Raw genomic sequence first — 20221 nt, 5'->3', positions numbered from 1 at the left:
CACCTCATAAGTTTCTTGTTAGACTCCTAGACTCTCTCGGATATCTTCTTAATAGTGATATGTCTCATAAATTATTTATTGAAATGATGCTTAAAAGCATCAAAAAAGACCTTTTACTTGGCTGTGAAACAGCTGGAGAATGGTTATATCTGTTTCTCATAAAATGGGCCCAAAAGGTTAAATGTCTTGTCCAGGATCACACAATAAATTAGTGGTACAGGAGGGCATAAGAGAAACTGGTGCTATTTCCCAGAGTCTTGCTCTTGCTTCTCAGCAGGACATAACTATCTTTTCATCTCAGCAACTGTTGCAGGGCCCAAAATGAAGATGGTTTACTTGCTACTGAAACCCATGGTCTCCATCTCTTAAGTTCTCTTATTCTTTCGACTTGATGGAGCTGGCGACCTTTGTGCTTTGGGTCAGCTTTGTTGTTTTTTTATCATTTTCCAGAATATAGGCTTTCCAGAGATAGACAGTCACCTATGACTTCACATGAAACACTCAGGATTCAGAGACAGCCACTGAATAAGGATCCATGTGTTTTCCCAAGTGTGATCTGATAGGTCTCAGCCAAATGATGGAGGCTGTTAGTGAGTTTTGCTTTATTGTCTTTTACTTCCTAAAGAATATAAAAGATTGTGCTTGTTGCATCTATTTGAAACAAATACTAATAATTAACATTTATATAGCACTTTCTGCTTTTTAAACACTGCTCAAACACTAATTACTCTTGGTTTAGTGTAAACTAATGTAATCCCACTCTGTTTTGCAATCTACTTGCATCTTTTGTTGACTGAGAGCTAGTTCAATTACTTCTAATCTTTGGTCTAGCTAGTCATTAAAGGTATGACTAAGAAGAGCCATATACATCTTCAATTGCTTTCTCCCCTCCCCTCCTTCATTTGCTTTTTCTTTTTCTTCCCACAGTGTCTTTTTGCTGAATTTTCTCTAAGATGGATTCCTTAGCATGGCAGCAAAGCTTTTCTTCAGCAAAAGAGTGGGCCTTTCAACTCATTTTGTTAAATGTTATCAAACTTGTTCCTATCAGATAGATTTAATAAGTTGTTCTATTTTGCCACTGAAAGTCAAATACATGATGTTTTCCTATGGCGAACCAGAAGATTCACTAAACTAGTGATCTTAATACCAACAATGCAGAATTTATTTTTCAGTTTGGACTTGAATAAACCACTTAATCTCTTATCTAGTGCTTTATCAACTGGAAGATGATTGAATTTCATTATTACTGGCACAGAATCCAAGAACTCCAGTAAACAGGCTTCTGATGTGCAAACAAGACCTGGGGTTTGTGTAGTCTGTGCCACTGACTTCCTGCATTATTTGGTCAGGTCACCTCCTTTCTGTTGGTCTGTTCTGCCTGTAACATGGAAGAAATGAAAATGGACTTCCTTGAAGGCTAAATCAGTAAGAAATCGGAGTTTTTACTGTGTGTTAAAAAAAAAAAAAAAAAAAAAAAAGTAGGAATAAACCGTACTGTTACTCTGTTAGCTTTGGGCAAGTAGAAAAACAGCATTTTGCAAGAATAGATTAAATGTAATGTTTGATTTTTTTACTTGAACTACAGTATCAGTTATCATTACCTTATTAAAATCCCTCCTTAATGCACCTTTCAGTTAAATTGCATTTGTATATCTGGAAGAGTGTATTGATGTCTGTTGTGGAGGGTCATTGAATCATAGAATCATGAAGGATTTGGGTTGGAAGGGACTTTAAAGATCATCTAATGAGCAGGGATACCTTTTGCTAAACCAGGTTGCTCAAATCCCCAACCTGGCATTGAGCACTGCCAGGGATGGGGCAGCCACAGCTTCTCTGGGCAACCTGTGCCAGTGCCTCACCACCCACAAAGGAAAGAATTTTTCCTTATATCTAATCTAATCCTTCCCTCTGTCTGTCCAAAGTCATTCCCCCTTGTCCTAGCTCTCTTGTAGCCCTTTGAGGCACTGGAAGGAGCTGTAAGGTCTCCCTAGAGCCTTTTCTCCATATCCCTGTACATGCAGTGCTAAGATGCAACTCAGCAATCAGGTGTAAGTCCTCTGGCATGTGCTTAAAATCTCTTCCTGGAGGTGATACCCCTCCTTGTTATTCCAATGAAGGAAAAAAAACCCAAACACTTCCTATTTCTAATTTACTATTTTTACCTCTCTCTTTTTTCCCCCATAGACATTTTACTTAAGAAAAATACACTTCCTACTGCATAAGCTTATTGTGCTGTTGAAAGTGAAGCTCTGGACACAGTAGGGGTTACACTGATTAATCAATCCCTAGCATTTCTCAATGCACTCTGATTAACTCACAGAGAAGTCCTAAAATGACGCCATTCATGAGCCCTTGCAGTATTTTTTTACAGATAATTCATATTTTAATAAACTTAGTTTGAAGTTCAACCCTTTAGGGAATTTTATCAGAACAAGAAAACAGGTTGGTTTCTCCCCCTGCTAAAGGAAGGCAAGGAGAGATTACCCAGTACCACAGCATCTACAAGAGTAGGGACATTTTTACACGTGATACTGTATGTTGGAAACTCCTAATGCTGCAGGAGTTTCCTGGGCTACTTACATAAATTCAAGTAACTGGATAAGATTGTTGCCATTGCCTGTAGAAGAAGGATGGTAATACTTTTTCCCTACTCGGTGTGTCCTGCCTGAGTAGGTGAGAGCTTCCCCCTGCTGCAGGAAGTTTTTCATCTTACTGTTCTGCAGTATCTATAAAATTAGTCTTAATAAATAGGCAGATACAAAATAAATCTGTCCCTGGCAATACTTTTTGAGCATAATTCTAAGTATATTCCTCCAAATTCAGTTGAGCCTATGGCATTCCCTGTTATTCAATGGCAGTAGTGAAAGCCAGTACTGTCCAAAACTACTTTTCTATTGTTTTCACAGTCAAGCCAATGACAAAAAGGAGGAAAAATTCAGATCTTGAAAGTTTTATACTACAGGTCTTCTTCAATTCCAGCTGTCACCCTGTGAGCTGCTCAAACCCCAGGCTACATCTGAAAGGTGTAGAACAGAGGATGCTCTGAACTCAGTTTCAAACAGGAGGTGCAAATCAAAGTGATACCTTTACTGAGGAATATGGATACAGGGTGGTGGCTGTAGGCAGAAAAGGCAGACATGCTTTCTTTTCTAAAAGAGTCCCAGCATCCATTCAGCTCTTTTCAGAAATAATGTGTCATAGCCATAAGATACATCTGAGATTGGGTATGAGTTCAAGGCCTCTTTTCTTATGGAAAAGGCTGAGGGCTCATCAATATTCCCGTGAAAAAGACCATAAACAGTGACTTCAAATGAGAGAAGTACTTCACACAGAGTCACACAGGGCACTGCACACAGGATGTGGTGAAGGCCAAAAGTATTTAGAGTCAAATGGGGTTAGGCAAACTCTCAGAGGACAGATTCATGAGGGACAGTCACATTCAGTGGTCCTGCAGAGAAATTTGCTGAAGTGGATAGAGGGGAAAGACCAGCCTTGATTCTGAAATCACTGTTCACAACCACTGTCTCCTTTTTCTCTTCCAAATTGACTGCATCCAATCCATACAGGGGTAATAAAGATGGATAGTTTCCTTGTTCAATTTATTGACAGGGAAGTAGGGATACAGAGCTAGTGTATCTAAGCATGGGAATTCACTTACCTAATTGTGGAATAAAGAGGTTGAATGGCACAAGGTGTGCATGGGAATTGTCTTGGGATTGTTGCTACATTTTCATTTGAGTCACAATTTAATTACAAAGGCTTCCTGTAGGCCACAACAGAACACTGAGAATTAGACACAAAGCTTACCCAGGAGTGATAATAAGGCTTAACACCCTGAGTGAGTCCTGTAGCAGGCTTTTCTTACTGTCTAAGAGATGAGACACTGGCACAGAGTGCCCAGGGGAATTGTAGGTGCTCCATCCCTGGAAGTGTTCACGGACCGGTTGGAAATGGTTTTGAGTAACCTGGTCTAGTGAAAGATGTCCCTGTCCATGGCAGGGAATTAAAAATATGTGATCTTCCAACACAAAGACATCTTACTTGTTGTCATGGAATCCATTCTACAGTTCTATGACTAGAAATTATCTTTTTTGTTTGTTTGTTTAAAAACAAACAAACAAAAACCAAACCCAAGCTATGTTTTTCTTCTCTGGAAGAAAAAAGGAAAAATTCTCCCAAACAGATTGAGAAAGGCTATGCCAAGGGCTTTTATCTAGGAGGCTTGAGGCAGATTCAAAACTTTGTTCTGACTTAGATGGAGGACATAAATTTTAGCTTCCTGTACCCCAGGTAAGAGCCCAAATTAGCAAAATGTGAGTGATGGAGAAAGAGTGGTAATACTTTCAGTGAATACCAGCATTTTATGTAAGCTTTTCTTTGTCACTCTTGAGATTTGCTGATAAATGTGCTGGTTTCACATGGGGTTTGGATGTATGGCACATCATACACCCAAACCCTGAGACAGTTAGGAAAAATTTGTAGGCTGATCATAAAAGAGTGTACATGGTCAGGCTGTATCTTTCAGCATTCATTATTTAAATGCCATTATGCACTCTCTATTAAATTGAGGTTCTGAAGAAAACCCACTTCATCCAAGAATAGCTAATAGACTCATAATGAGAATTTCACTATAAAACTAAGATTTTTTTCCAAAGTAATTTCCATTTTGTAGTAAGCCAGAGTACGGTTCTGATGGCTGCAACTGCAGACTGCTCATACTTGACAAAAATTATTCAAAAGAATTTTTAACTTCAGGCCCTAAAATCTTCCACTAGCACAGGTTAAATGTTCAAGCCCATGACAGAAGACTTACGGAGTTGCAAACCAGAAATAATTGAGCATTCCAGCCTCCTCCATGGTTTTTCACCACTACTGTTTCAAGCTTTCCTAGGCCTCCAGCTTAATGCAGTTATAGATTTTTTCATGAAAAGGTCACAAACCACATCTTTTGGACCAAGCATTACCAACTGTCTAGCAAGTCTCTTACCAGTAGAAGAAAGGCTTAGTGGTTGAGACCAGAAAAGGGAGGTTTTGTTACTTTCTTTGAGTACTGGATTGAAGCCAAACAGTATTAATTCAACTCTTCATTCTCCTCCTCTCTTGTGCCTGCTTCTTTCCTAAGTCTTTGCCAAAAATGTGAGAGGATGTTGTACCTATAGCTTAATTTATTTCCTATGAAGATCTCATGGGATTTGAACTTCTGTTATAAATCTGAAGCTTAAGGTTTAATAAAAAACACAGGAATCCTTTATGTTATGGAAGAATCTCCCAGAAACATGGTAAATGGCATCACACTGTTTAAGCCACAGTAGTGTATTTGCTAAGATCAGCTCATTGCTGACTCTGCTCACCAGGAAATACAAATTTGATTTGAATAACCCCCGAGTACATGCCAAAGTACTTGCTGAATGCATCAGAAGGAACATTCGACACTACATTTATGCCAGGTTTGTGCTTTAGATGAGGTAGAATGAGAGGCAAGATCTTAGACAGTTTTTGACAAATAAAAATGACCAAATAAGATTTCTCAAGTTCAGTATTTTGTGTAAAGAAGGCCAGGTTTTTTCAACATCAGGTTGGATGGGGCTGTAAACAACCTGAACTAGTGCATAGCATCCCTGCCTGTGGCAGTGAGGTTGGAACTAGATGATCTTTAAAGTTCCCTCCAGCCCAAGCCTTTCCATGAGCCTATGAAATCACAATAGGGAGACTTGAACAGGACATTTGCATCCTCACAGAAATGGTAGGACTGTAACAGTGGACTACCTTCTTTCAAATACAATGTAAAATACCAGATGAGGATTTAATTTGGTGTAGGATATTAATAATCACAGACACCAAGTCATTTAATCATCTGAACTTACAACTTCTTTGATTGCAGCTTAGGGTTCTGAGTTGGAACTAATTTCCCAAATAACATTGCTGGTTTGCCCTCAGTATCTGCTGGTATCTTTGAGAAGATTTATATAGAAGGTGAAAATCTGTCTCCCTTTTGACTCTGAGTGGAGTTTTCATCACTCACCATGGGATTTCGTAGGTCAGATACAACTGCGATTGTCCATGCTCCACGGTCCTTCTGACTGAAGGACACTATCAAACATGAAAGAACATCTTGTTAATTATAACTGAGGTTCATGCTTCTGCTCTCCAACAAAGATTTCAGACATGCATTGGCCACAGTTTTTTAAATTAATTATTCTACTATGCTTATGTGACTTGGTTCTCAAAAAAAAACAGGGCTTAGTATCAGACACAGCCTTGGACATGAAGTTGCTGCCCTCAGTTGTGTTGTTTTCCTCTTGTACCACCTTAAGCAATTCACTTTGACTTCCCGTGGCTCATCTCTTCCTCTATTAAGTGAAAGAAAGGATACTTGCTCACTACTTACTGGCTTTAGGTCTTAGTTAATGATTCGATTTGTGGAGCCCAAAGGAGGGAATATAAAATTAAGCTTACTGCTCAGTATCTTATGGCTGTGCTCATTCTACAAGGGGCAGCAGCAATAAAAAATAGGCAAAAATGTTGCCCTAAGCAGTGAAAGGAGATTGAGTTCAAGAAGACAAAAAGCATGCCCTACCAAGTAAAATAATGCCATTTCTGCATAGGCAGTTTTAAAGAGGAAAACAAATGAGAAGTGAAAAGTAGTCCTTTTGCTTCCTTCAGCACAAAGGTGGAGGTGGAATCAACCCACCAGAGCTCGTGTTCACGTTTTCTTGTAAACAAGATATTTCACTCTTCCAGCTTTCTCATCACCTTGTTGCCAAAACTATATGGGAAGTACATAAAGCTATCTGTACTGTTTAAACCCTTACATTTTGACAGAAAATTGGATGATATGACATGCTGCCTCCCAGAACAGGCACTGTCTATCACCTTGCTGCTAATCTCTGTGATTAGTGACCTGCAATGTAAGTCAGCTATCAAAGACCACCTGTCCTTTTTGCTATAAGCGCCTCCCAGCATATCACTTTGTGGTGTCACACTCCCTTGTCTGGTTTTTGATTGATGTAAGTTTCTCTTTTGAGCAGTGACTCAGAAAATAAATCATACCCCTTGCCATTCATTGAGTGCGATTCTGCAGCACAAAGCCGGTGTGGTTAATCAAAGCTCCAAAGAGCAACAAAAACCAACAGACCTGAGAATGAGGAGGAGAGATATAAAGGATAAAACATCATAAAAAGGATTGTTTGGGAACCAACCAAGGCAAAAGCAAAATAAAAAGTGCTGCAAACAAGCATTATGTTTGCTGCACTACTGCACCAGAACCAGAAAGCTGATTTTTTTTCTCCACTCCCTGACATGTATGCAGGGATGTGAGAAGAGTCCCACACTCCTGAAAAATATAACTATATCAAGGAATCTGATTTTATAGGCTTTTACTTCCAAGTAACCCTTTCTGGGGTCAGTGGGATTTTTCTGAGTAGAATAAGTAAAAACAGAAGGATGCTTCTGTTGCGAGCTGTACTCCAGACCAGTTTGGGGTCCAGCTGGGATTGGACCCCCATAAACAGAAGGCTGCCAAAAATAGGAATGGCTATTGCAACTAATTGGCCTTAAAGTAAAATTTTAGAAAAGGGGGAAAAAAATGAAATTTTATATGTTATGCAGACAACAGTATGATGAAAGAAACAAACAGAACTAGAAACACTGCATTATAGAACAAGAAAGACCTTTCCAAATATAAATGATTCAGAGCAGAAGGGTTTTGTGCTTTTATAGAGGGAAAATGAACACGGAAATAGAAAGGTCCATATTAGAAAGCCTGGGTTTTTACATCCAGTCCAGCAAGTTTATGGAAGCTTTTTAAATTATGAGGAGCAATCATGAGCTAAAGACGGAAAGAAACTGGTGGTTGAGTATGTAATTGAGACGAGTGTGATTCTTTGTGTTTGTCATGTGCCAGAGAAGTCAGGAAAAATGTGAGGTGTTGATGGCACTGATGAAATTGTAGCAGAAGTAAAATCTAGACACAAGGAGTAGCAGAAAAAAAAATACCACAGAAAAGCTATGAGGCAAATTCTCTGACAACATAACTCTGTTGAAAGTAAGGTATCTAAACCATCTGGGAATTGGACCATAAAACTGAGATGACAAGAACTGCATGTCCATAGAGAAGTGCTGGAAACTTACTTAAGTCAGGTAAATGCAACAGTTCAGTCTTTAAAAATAGCTTTAAAAAAATCTTCATTATGTTTTATGGAGGTAACCTTTCTATTTGGAAAGTCAACCCAAGTTGTGAGGGAGAGAGAAATAAAAAGTTGAGAAACGTTAAATTTATATAGACATGAATGAGTTGGGAATAGAAACATTGTTACAGAGGAATGTGCATATGGATGGTGCAAATTTACAGGGCTATTTTTGATGAACTGTAGGAGAATTTTCAGTTTTTCAGCACCTTTCCTTACAAAAAAGAAAACCCTTCATCTGGTGGGAATTCAGTCAATTTCCTCATGTTTTTTTGTCATTTCCTAAGTTGCAAGGTTACTAATGGTAATTACAGACCCTGTTTGTACCTTAAGGCTCTAGCAGTGCAAAAAGGTTTCCTTGGCACATGTTACTCTCCTGCTAGAGGGTTTTTAAATGACCAGCCCTAGGTAGGAATTGCTACAATGCTCAGGAGCAGACAGAAACCACCTTTCCTCATTTCTTTCTTAGAGTGTAACCACTTCTCACTCACATTCTGCTATCTTCGTCCCCCATAACAATAAACCACAATTTCAGTGTTCATTATAGCGGCTCACAATACTGGGCTTTTGTGAATGAGCCTGTTTTAAGGTGTTATATTCAAAAGTATAACAAACCTGTTCCTTCTAAGGTTTTCAAACAGAGATGCTATAAAGGAGACAAATGGATTCAATAACAAGTGTAAAAAAGTCACAATTTTTCAAGCCAAAAAAATCTTTAAAACAAAAAAAAAGGGGGAGATGACAGTGCACTGAAAGGCAATCAGATGCTCTATTTAATTTATTTCTTACCAGCATGAAAGCACCAATATGTTTGATTCAATGCAAAAAAAAAAAATCTCCCAATATTTGGTCGATCTCTTACATGCTGCTATTGTTCTATAGCACAATGCAATCTCTTTCACTATTGCTTCTACATTCAGGCCTTAGTTTTGTACCCTTACCCTGCAATACTTTCAACATGTCAGTTTTGGCTGGTGAGTAATCCCACTTGCATTCACTGTATTGCATTTACCTGAATGAATTTAAGTCAATGAGTTTGGTGGGTTTAAAAACATGTTTAAAGTCAAAGTGGTGCTCAAGTCTCTGTGGATGACTCAGGTAAAGCTCGTTAAAGACACTCCTACTTTCCCCTCTTCCTCCCTAAGTGTTCAATAGTTTCTATGCATTTTGCTGACAAACAGAATGTATGAACTTGGTCTGCCACCATGTCTGGAATAGACTTGAGACAATGGATTTTTTTCTTTTTTTTTTGTTATAGTAGTAGTGCCTTAATTCCCGGGAAGAATGCTACAGAAGCCATACAAGGTGTTGGAATTGGGGTGTATGATTGCAAAGTTGGTTTTGGAGGTTTTTTTTGGGCTAAAACCCTTTAGCAGTTTTAGCACAATCAGAATTGCAGAAATAGGAGTGTGTTATGGTTTAACCCCAAGAGTGTAACACTGCTTCTTCTTTGCCCAGCTGCCAGTTTACCTCACAGCCTTCCTGTCGTTCTTGCTTCTTCCAGCAGTCTCTCTTCAACTCCAGTATTTTTTAGTTGTGCTTGTGCCAGACAGCTTTTCAAGCAAGAAATTAATAATAAAATGTTGTCTTCAGGCTTTGGTATTACTATTATGATTTGTAGGTTATCAGAACCTGTGCTAGGAGTCTTCCGTCCTTCACATATCTTTCATTTAAAACTCCTGAATTTTAGAACCCACAAATGCTACATTACACCACATCCCTTTAAACTGACCTACAAAGCTCACAGCACTTCTGTGAGCACTGCAACTACTGCACTGTAGCTGTGTGAGGACAGATGTAGATTAGGTATTAGGAAGAAATTCTTCCCTGTGAGGGTGGTGAGGCACATGCACAGGTTGCCCAAAGAAGCTGTGGCTGCCCCATCCCTGGAAATGTTCAAGGTCAGGCTGGGTGAGGCTTTGAGCAACTGGTCTAGTGGAATCTGTCCCTGTCCATGGCAGGGAGTTGCAACTAGATGATCTGCAAGGATTCTTTCAACCCAAACCATTCTAGGATTCTGTGATTCTCTGAAATCCAGGACACACCATCTGAAGCAAGTCTAGGATCTGAGTCATGGACGAGTAAGTTTTCATTAGTACATTCAGGGTTTAGCTTTTCAAGAAAGAAATGCCAACAGAATGTGATTCAGTTCTTGCCATATATTTCCATATGTATTTGCTGTGAAAAAGACCAAGAACTGATAGGTTCTTTCTGAACCTTTAGCTTTCTGTTTTTAAATGCTGATGGTAAACAACAATATCCTGGGATGGCATTTAGAGAATCAACTTCTGTTCTTTAGCAGTCAGGAGGATTCAGTTTCTGAGAAGCTCAGCTCATAATTACAGATTTTCCATGTTTGGTTTGTGTATTTTATCATCATCTTTCCACATAAACAAGTTTAGATATTAAAAAACATATTTTTCCATCTCAATGCAAGTCATTGCCTTTTATTTTTTCTGTGTTTTCTGTCACGTTTAATAAACTTGAAGTAAAAATACCATTTATTAGTTATTTGGACAAAAAAAACCTTTGAATACGTTTTATTTCTGATATCTGTTTTTTTCTGTGTGCAGATATGTACGCTTGTATTGCAGTGCATATATACATTGGTTTTTCCACAGAAATAAATCCCAGGCCATGTTGTTACATGAAGCAGAACACTATCATTTATTTACACTTTCTCAGCTCTGTTTAAGTTCTAATATATTTCCAGCTGAGTAAAGATGAGCCCTCTGAAAAGGAAGACATTTTCATGCAATTTCGATCCACATCTCACTCCTTCATCCTTCCTTTCTCCCTCTCCTTTCCCACTTGCCTTCTTATACCATCTCGGTCTTTTGTTCATACTTTCTAACCTCATGATCTGTGGAAACATTTTTAAAACCACAGGACAGCATTTTTCCAAAGCCCTCCAGTTGCCCAAATAGAGACATTTCAGCATTACCTGATTTCCCAGAGATTAGGTGACTGATGAATACATGCCTCCTCGAGGTGTCTGAATCACTTCCTACGGAAAGAAGACACACAATATCACAATCAGTTTCAAATTCCCAAGTGTATGCCTAGTTCAGATGCAGGTTGCTGCATATATGTATCCTGTTAGCAGTGGCAATTATTAAATGAGTCACACATAACTGAGACTTTCTTTTCATTGGTAATTGTTCTAAGAGGGTTTTTTTGCAATCCATTAAGTAACATCCCTTTTTTTCAGTGTAAGAATGTATAAAGTAGGCAAATTAGCCATTGAGTGCCCAAAGGCATGACTTTTTAAATTTTCTCTTTCAGGTTATTCCAATCTGACCGCCACACAGACGTCATTATTTTAATGTTGAATACTCAGACAAGGGTGCCATGGATGTAAAAGAAAGGAAGCCGTATCGATCTCTGACTCGGCGCCGCGACACTGAGCGCCGCTACACCAGCTCTTCAGCCGAGAGTGAGGACAGCAAGGCACCCCAGAAGTCCTACAGCTCCAGCGAGACCCTAAAGGCTTATGATCAAGACTCCAGGCTGACCTACAGCAATCGGGTCAAAGACATGGTGCACCAGGAGGCTGATGAATTCTGCCGAGCAGGTGGGTACTTTTCAGCAGATGCAGCTGTAAGCAGCATGAGGGAATCAGCTGAGAGCCAGAGTTAGGTGGGAGGCTACCTTTGAAAGACTCTGAGCCCAAAAGCAAGATGTAAGAGAGAGATTTAAAGAGAGCAGCAGAGATCACTGTGTGCAGCCCAGTGTCCTTAAGTGGCATACCCAAATCCCATGTTCATTAGCACTTCTTAAGACGCATTATCTATGTCTTAGTCTTTCTGTCTGCAGCAGCACTTTGTCATTTCCCACCATGAGACTAAAACCCCCTGTGCACATGCTGTACAGTACTGAAGTGGCATGGAATGATCCTGCCTGCTCAGGAGACCTTTCACTTTGTCACATGTCTGCTCTGTCATGAAGGGAGTCAACGAGGAATGCTGAGGCAGGAGGCAGCAAGTGGAGTGTCATTGTCCACACTGTCCATCTGGTCTACAGCAAAACCCAAGAACTCTGGAAGAGAGACAACTGGTCCAGATGTAATGACCCCTCTTGGCATTGTACATGGCATGCAGGCTTTAGGTTTGCCTTGGGGACATGCTTCAATGTTAAAGGAGTAAGGAACCTCTTTAGGACTTACAGGAGCACATTCCGTGAATCTGAGTCCCAGTATCTGTGAAGATGTGGAGTTTCAAGAGTCACCGCAGACTCCACAGTTCTCTAACAGAGATTCCAGATACCCTGAAGTCAGTGCAGTTACAATTTTCACTGCTGTTATTGCCTGTATGAGGTAGATTTCTGATTGCTACTATAAGACTCATCTTCATTTTTCTGTAGAGATGTAGTTCAGCTTTCAACCAGGACTTCACATAAATTGTTTTTAGAAGTCCATCAAGAAAAGCATAAAATGGTAAAGTGAGTCAAATAGAGTAGGCAGCGTTCCAGAAAATGGACATAAACTAGCCGACCCAGAGTACTCTGAGCACGTCCTCTGCAATTTAGAGAAGCTGATTCCCCAAAAGGAATGCATATAATTACACTCATTAAACTTGGGGGTTGCTTGATTTCTCCTCAAAATTCATGCACTTGTGGTTTTGGTGCAAGACTGATCTTCAAGGCACACACAAGCAAAATGATTTACTGAAGTATCTTCATGCATATGGCTTTGGTGTTTGAGTTTCAGAATAGCTGCAATAGGCAATAATCAACAAAAGGGCCAATAGTTGATGTAAGTAACACTGTGACATCATGAAAGCAGTTTCCCTCTTAGCAACTCTGAAGTACTTCATCCCCTCTAAGGAAGGTATGACAGTATAAAGAAAAGGAAACTATTTAGGTCCTTGCATTTGCTTACTTCATACAATATATTCACCATGCAGGATAGATGTGAATTAGTCCAGGTCAGTGGTTTTCAACTTGGAGGTCCTTGAGGCCATGCAGATCGATGGACTTCTCCTAAGAAGTCCACAAAATATTGCTTTTCTTGAAAATCCAGTCTGTTGACACGGAGTGTAATTTTTCTATACACAAGCTCATGCTTCCCTAGGAAAATGTTGAGGGTACTGAGAAATAGTAAAAATGGCTGGTTAAAGTAGCTGAAATTCATTGAAAAGTTAAGATTAACCATGTCAGAGCACCAGTTCTGTTTCTGATATAACTCTCACAAATGGCTCAACTTAAAGCTTTGTCCCAGTTTATCCTGAGGGTCCCAAAACTGGCCTGAAGTGTGTTAACAATTACCCCAGACATTCTGTGCCACGTTTTCCACTGGCAGTAAGCCATGAATGGACCTCTCTTTGTGATGCTGCTTGGCTTCAGGCCAACTGAAACCAAGCCTTATTAGCCTGCTTGACATCAACGAGGCAAAGTGAATTTCTCTCCTGCATTGGTTTGGAAGGCAGAGGAGGAAAACATTTCAAATTGACCAAATAAATTCAGTAAATAAACAAGTCAGCATTTAAATGGTTTTAGCTAGAGTGAATGTCAGCAAATGTGCAAGTCAGCACAGGAGAAAATAGACCAGATCTGAATTAAAAAGTCTTGGATATTTATTATCCTCCTTTTATTGACTTGAGTTCTTCCAGCTTAAAAGGCAACAGTGAGCATAGAATATGAAAATCAATGCATCTGCTGCTGTTTATTGCAAATACATTTGATTTTGAGTTAATTGTAGCAGTCATTTTTCATAATTTATGAGCTGCTGTTGCTGGAGAACATCGGTCATGCTGCACATTGATGTGCCCGACGATGCTGAGTGTGGCTTCTTTCAGGCGAAGGTAGAACTTGGCATCAGTGACTCAAACACGCAAGGAAAACCGAAAGATATTTTTCAGTACTCCACAAGGGATGGTTTAGAAAACCATGACCTTACACTTAAGTCAAAACTAGAAGAGAAGAGCAAGGTCTCTGGGGAGATACTGCTTCCTAGCATTTATAACTTAGGTCGGGTTTATTTGCTTCCTTATGCCATGAGAATTTAGAGGACGATCTCTCAAACCACTTTGTAATTATGTTAAATGGATTACTTTGCCACAAGCTTGCATTGTGCTTTTCAAGCAAGGGTCGGACAGAGGTGTGAGTCCCAAGCAACCTTTTCTGTCCACTCTGTCTGAAAGCTTTAATCTTGTTTGGTCAACTAAAAAGGTGTGAAGTTCATGAATCCTTTATGCAATTGGAGTGTTGTCAGCTGCAGATCCATAACCAGCTGAACCACAATTTTCTCCTGCCATCAAACAGCTCCTTCTCTGAACTATACATGAAAATGTTGTCCAGTCCCACCTTGCATTCAGATGTCTCGTCTCTGTTCACTGTGAGCTATAAAGTCAACTGAATGAAAAAATGTAGTAAAATAGCATCTACTTTTGGCCACCTGTCATCTGATGCATGTGTGCTCTAATATGAGAGACCTTTCCCAATCATCAGGGTTCAAAGACAAGCTAGGGTGTTTCCACAGGTGTGAAACCATACTCTGGAGAAGTGGAAAACTGACTATTTCTGTGGGATACACATTTTGTACCATATGACATTTGGCATCAACAAATAGAAATGTGAAAAAACCCACACAATTGTGGGGTTTTGAGAAAGGAGAAAATGGTAATTCAGCTTTGGATAAAACCTTGAGATCCGGACTTGATGAACAGATTTCAATAATGAGTAGTTATGAACTTCAGTGTTCAAAGGAAGGTTTATGCCTGAAATTTCCTGGAGATCATGCATTCACATTTATCTTGTTGAAATATGCCTGAGCTGCAAGCTGCTCAGTTCTTTAATCCATCCAAGGCATAGCACAACAGAAGCAGGGGTGCATTGAGCTGTATCAATGCACTGTGCAGCTAAAGGCACTCATGGGTGGCCAAAATCTTTTCAAGATATTCAGGATTGAAAAATAAATGCATGCATTAAATAAATGTGGATTAAAATTGCTCTTCCCAGCCTCTTTGTGGAACTTTCCAAACAAAGTGTACTAATATTTGAAGGCTTATTCACATCAATTCAGTCTGATTTTGAAGCTCTGCAGGTAACTAGACATGGAGTCAAGAGTCACTTTTCAGGTCATATTTTTAGTCAGCTAAACAATTACATCTATTTGCGACCAAACAACCTCTGCTGTGACTCTATCAGAATGAATAGCTAAATATGAGTCAAGGTGTGAGTGGTCAGCACAGGGAAAGTGAAATTGCCAAAGGAAATTTAAATTCCCAGTATGTAATTTCAGGGATTTCAATGAGCAGAACTCACTCAAATTGCCTATTGTAGGGAAGTTGTCAGGTGTATGGTAGGACTTTTGATCATTGCACGCCTCATTTTGCTTTTCTCACAAGAAGATTACTTTTTGCCTCTCCTAAAGTATTGCACCATTTCTACATCTATTTTTGCTTTCAAACTTGATGATTTCCTTGAACATGCCCTGAGTTTTTGTCAGGTTCCAGAAGCAGGAATCCAGCCACTTTTTAGTCTTGGCATGTTTGAAAAGAGGTTGTTATGAGGTGGGGACTGGTGTCTTCTCCCAGGTAACAAGCAGTAGGACAACAGGAAATGGCCTTGAGAGACACTAGGGGAGGTTGAGATTGGATATTACAAAAAATTTCTTCACTGGAAGAGTGGTCAAGGATTGGAAAAGGCTGCCTACAGAAGTGGAGGAATCACTGTCTTTGGAATTGTATAAAAAAAGTGTAGATGAGATGCTTAGAGACATTGTGGTGGACTTGGACATGCTGAGTAATGGTTGGACTTGATGATCTTAAAACCTTAATGATTCTATGATTCTGTGGTCTCTTGGTCTCATACTGAGCAAGACCAACCACAGAAGAAAGGTATATTTGGTTTGATGTTGCTGTATGTTACCGTGATGCTGCTGTGACCCACATGAAGGTAGAGGATGAACACTTCACTTCAGCTGTTGACTTGTGCTACATGGCACCGTGCCCTATTAAAGAATAACCTGGCTGATGCGTTTTTCTCACAGGAGCCAACTTCTCTTTGCGAGAACTGGGACTTGAAGATGTGACACCCACACACGGGGCTTTGTACCGGACCGACATCGGGCTGCCTCACTGTGGCTACTCCATCAGCGCCGGCTCGGATGCCGACACGGAAGCAGATGTGGTCATGTCACCCGAGCACCCAGTGAGGCTCTGGGGACGCAACACCAAGTCCGGGCGCAGCTCCTGCTTGTCAAGCCGGGCCAACTCCAACCTCACCCTCACTGACACGGAGCATGAGAATACTGAAACAGGTAAGTGGTGACAATGCATGCAAGTGTCAGCCTTGAGCTCTATAAGGAATGTCTCTTCCTACTACTCCACCTTAATCTTCCTTAGCTTTAGTGATGGGGTTTTTTATCAGACTCCATGAAAACACTCTTCTAACAGCTCCAGTCGTGGCCTTTTTAGTGTCCTACAGAGTCTTTGTTAATGAACTGCTGGAGAAGCTCCTACTTATTTATCACTGCGACAGAGATCATTAAATAGCTGTAATATTCTCCCTGCTTTTTGCAGCAACCTTTCAGAGGGAAGGCATTTAAATCTCCCCTCCTCTGGCCAATGCTACTCTTATCTTTGCTCAGATTTTCTGGGCAGATAATTTTCTTCTCTTCCTTGCTGGTTCCTTGACAGGGGCCGCTTCATTTATGTAAATTGGCTGACTGCTCTCTGAAGGAAAACGATGGTGCAATATTTTTAGAAGCCTTTTTCTTTGTGCAAAATAAAAGCTGAAGGTCACAGATTTTTTTATCTCTGTAACTTTGTGTCTCCAGCTGCGGGGATTCCTGCATGCCTTTTGTAGGTCTGCGAACCTTTTGGTCAGCAGTTCTGCCAAGCAGTGTAGGAGAAGGAGAGGGGACTTTGATTCAATTGCAACTTGACCCAGGAGTTCATCCAGTCCTATATGCCTTTGCACCTTTAATTCAATTATAGCACAGCCTGCTTCTTGATATAACTGCTGCGTACAAGTCATCGGGCACTTGCGCTCGGCACAGAAAGCTCATGTGAAATGACTGTATCACTTGTTCTTTTCATGCTTTTTGCCAGAGTATTATAGTGACAAATGATGATAAGTTTTCCTCTAGAAGCCATGACAGTGAGACATACACCACCCACATGATTTTATGTTTAACTCCAACAAAATTACAGTTGAAGCTTATTAAGTTTCTACTCAGAGATAATGATATATTAGGCAGGGTTCAAAGATAAATGGCCTTCTGTTCAAAGGATGTACAGAAGAATCTTTTTAAATTATCTTTACCATATTTTTTTAAGATTCCTAGTGTAGTGTCTTACAAGCAGACACACAGTGCCAGGTTGCATTGTTTTCCTTCTGATCCTTGTGTTTTGATTAAAAATCAGAGGGATCATCAGAGTAAATTAAAGTTTTGCACACTCACAAGAAATTGCTAGAAAACAGCCAAAACCAAGCACCTTGCGCTTCCATCCCATTCTCCTCTATCCAGGCTCTCCTTTATGTTTTCCATGCGATGTGTGAGCAACTGCGATCCTATCCCATACGTTTTTTCTTTCCATGCCTACTAAGAAAAGCAGTATACAGAATTTTAGGGGTTTTTTTTCCCTTTGGTCTTAACAGAGAAGAATTGCATTATCTGTGGGAGTCGTTTGCCCTTCTATCTCTACACCTGCAAATGCAACTTTGTCCCTACAGATCACTTTCAAATGAAATTGTATTAGAAACAGCGCATTAGCAACTTCACATGCCTTGAAAGGCTTTACTGAAAGTAATCATAGAGGTTGTAAGGCTCATGTCAGGTTGGAGACAACCTTCAATTCCTCTTTCCTTAGGTTTAATGGCGCACTAACCATTTGTTCAACCACCACTTCATAGCAACTAGAAAAAGGGAAACGAGAGGTGGAGAACATACAATGCTGTGTAAATGTAGGAGTTTCCTTGGAGCCTAGGCATTTGCACTCTTAGATATTGGGTGTTTTGAAAGAGAAGGGCTGTATCATACTAAAACCAAAAGTCTGTGTAGCACAAATAAAACATAGATTGCTGTGGTGTCCAGTATGTAATAGTATTGTCCATACTGACAAAAAAATAGGTGGTGGAACTTGAAGGAAAATATTAAGATCCAAACTGTGCTGGTGATGAGCTTCATCTGATGCTTAGACTTTCCTGGGAAGATGTCATAGACATCAGACCATGCTCTGGTCAGAAAAACTGGTTCAGAACTGAGAAAAAGTTCACTTTAATATAGGGACTGTGGTTGAATTGGTGGTATAAACATATCCAAACAAATGTTGCAAGGTAGAAAGAAAAGAAGATTAGGGAAAAGTCTTTTAAGTAGGCAGAATCTGAGCATTTTCTTTTGTAATTGCTTGGCACAGATAAAGGCATAAGAAGCCTTTGTGCACAAACTCCTCACAGCCTGAGACCTACTGTAGGAGCAAATGAAGCCTGAGATCCTCTCAGAAGCTTTTTCTGGTGAACATAAAGGCGTTTCCTCCCTCCTCACTCTACGTAAGTAGTGTTTCTCTGGGCTGCTAGCTATCACACAGGCTATTTTGAGAAATCCCAGATTTGTAGAAGAAACATTTTCAAGTAGACATGAAATTTTGCTAATGGCCATGTAAAGTAACATAATGCTATGACTCAGTTTACAGGATACCTTTATGAGCCAATATTAATTGTTGACAGTATTGATAGAAGTTATAGCCTTTAGCGGAAGTCAATATGGACTTTATGAACCTGCCATCAATAGAAGAGTTTATGGGGCTCATTAAACCAACTTCTCCAATGAAGGTCAAAGTCAGCAGTTTTTATGCTGTTCATTATTTATCTAAAATAAATAATGAGAATTTACTTCCGATGTTTGTAAATCCAAAGTTGTCAAAGCATGATTCTGCCAAAACATTTCTTGTGTTCCTAGAAAAGGAGAGGAATCACTCCCTTTTGAAAAGTAGTTTTGTTTTTTTTTTTATTTCTGGAGTGGTGATGCCTTAAAGGAAAGATATGCTGCTCAGAAAGGACAGTCACGGTCCATCCCTGTCCTTAAGGAAGCCCATGAACTGCTCTGGTTTCATGACATATTGTAGTCCATAGATCACTTGAACAGGGAGCTGGCATGGAAAGCCATCCATAGCTTTATCTGAACTGTTATGACGTTTTCACAGAAACCCAAAATGGTTTGGGTTGGAAGGAAGGTTAAAAAATATCTAGTTCCAAGCCTTTGCCCTGGGTAGGGACACCTTCATTAGGTTGAATGCTTCTAGGAAGCTGAATGCTTTTACTAAGTTAAGAGTTTGTTTTCACTAAAGAGTTGAGTTATAACTCTGGCATTGCCCTGAGCTCACATCCTGCCCACTCAGACGGCCACGATGGCTTCCCCTCCAGTGGACAGTGCATTTCACTTCATCTGGATAGTCATTTTGCAGTGAGGGGACAGAGGCACAGCTCAAGTTGCTGCATCTTGCCTGGGGACAGTGCCATCATTCTGTATTGCTGATGTAGCGGGCACTTTATATGGCTCAAGGGGTTTTCTGCAGCGTGATCGTGATCTGAACTGGAACTGTGAAATCCCATTAACAGTTCAGAACCAAGCACAGAGGGAGTCTGGTTCCTGGAAGTCTAGGGGATTTTAGGAGAACTTCTTTCCTATAGTAGATTGCACTATTTCTCAGCAAGACTGATTCAAGCAAAAGAAGTTCCTGAAGTGGTAATTTGGAGTGAAGCCTGGAGTTTCCTGGCGGTACCTTAGCTAACCCTGAACAGGATTTGTACTGAGCCAGCAATTGTTTACCATAGAGAAGAGCACATTGAAGAAAAACGAGGTAATAGTCTTCCAGAAATTGGCTTATTTTTCAGCAATTTAGTCACATACAAAAAAAAAAAAAAAGAAAACCAAAAAACTTCTAATCATAAGAACATCATTATAAAAATACAGTACCACAGGATAATTTAAACTGAAAGCCATTGCTGAAAGTCTCTGGTCCTCTCCCGCTTAAAACAGGGCTAAGTTGGAGGTCAGGTTGGGTCATTCAGGGCTTTTTTCTGTTACAATT

At 39.9% G+C, this 20221-nt stretch overlaps 1 protein-coding gene across 19 annotated transcripts in view; it reads left to right on the top strand.

Moving 5' to 3' along the window:
- The window catches only part of TENM4 (teneurin transmembrane protein 4), a 1547018-nt gene that overhangs the window by 1188597 nt on the left and 338200 nt on the right, over positions 1-20221 (top strand). For all 19 annotated transcript variants that reach the window (XM_038158275.1, XM_038158258.1, XM_038158266.1 and 16 more), the window contains 2 exons: positions 11472-11760; positions 16177-16446. In XM_038158275.1, the coding sequence (XP_038014203.1) occupies positions 11538-11760; positions 16177-16446 (493 nt within the window). In that variant the 5' untranslated portion in view covers positions 11472-11537. The remainder of the gene's footprint in view (positions 1-11471; positions 11761-16176; positions 16447-20221) is intronic.

Source organism: Motacilla alba, chromosome 1, assembly GCF_015832195.1.
Source record: "Motacilla alba alba isolate MOTALB_02 chromosome 1, Motacilla_alba_V1.0_pri, whole genome shotgun sequence".
Classification (NCBI taxonomy): Eukaryota; Metazoa; Chordata; class Aves; order Passeriformes; family Motacillidae; genus Motacilla; species Motacilla alba.
Note: the sequence above shows the minus strand (reverse complement) of the source record. Positions and strands in the feature narration are given on the sequence as shown.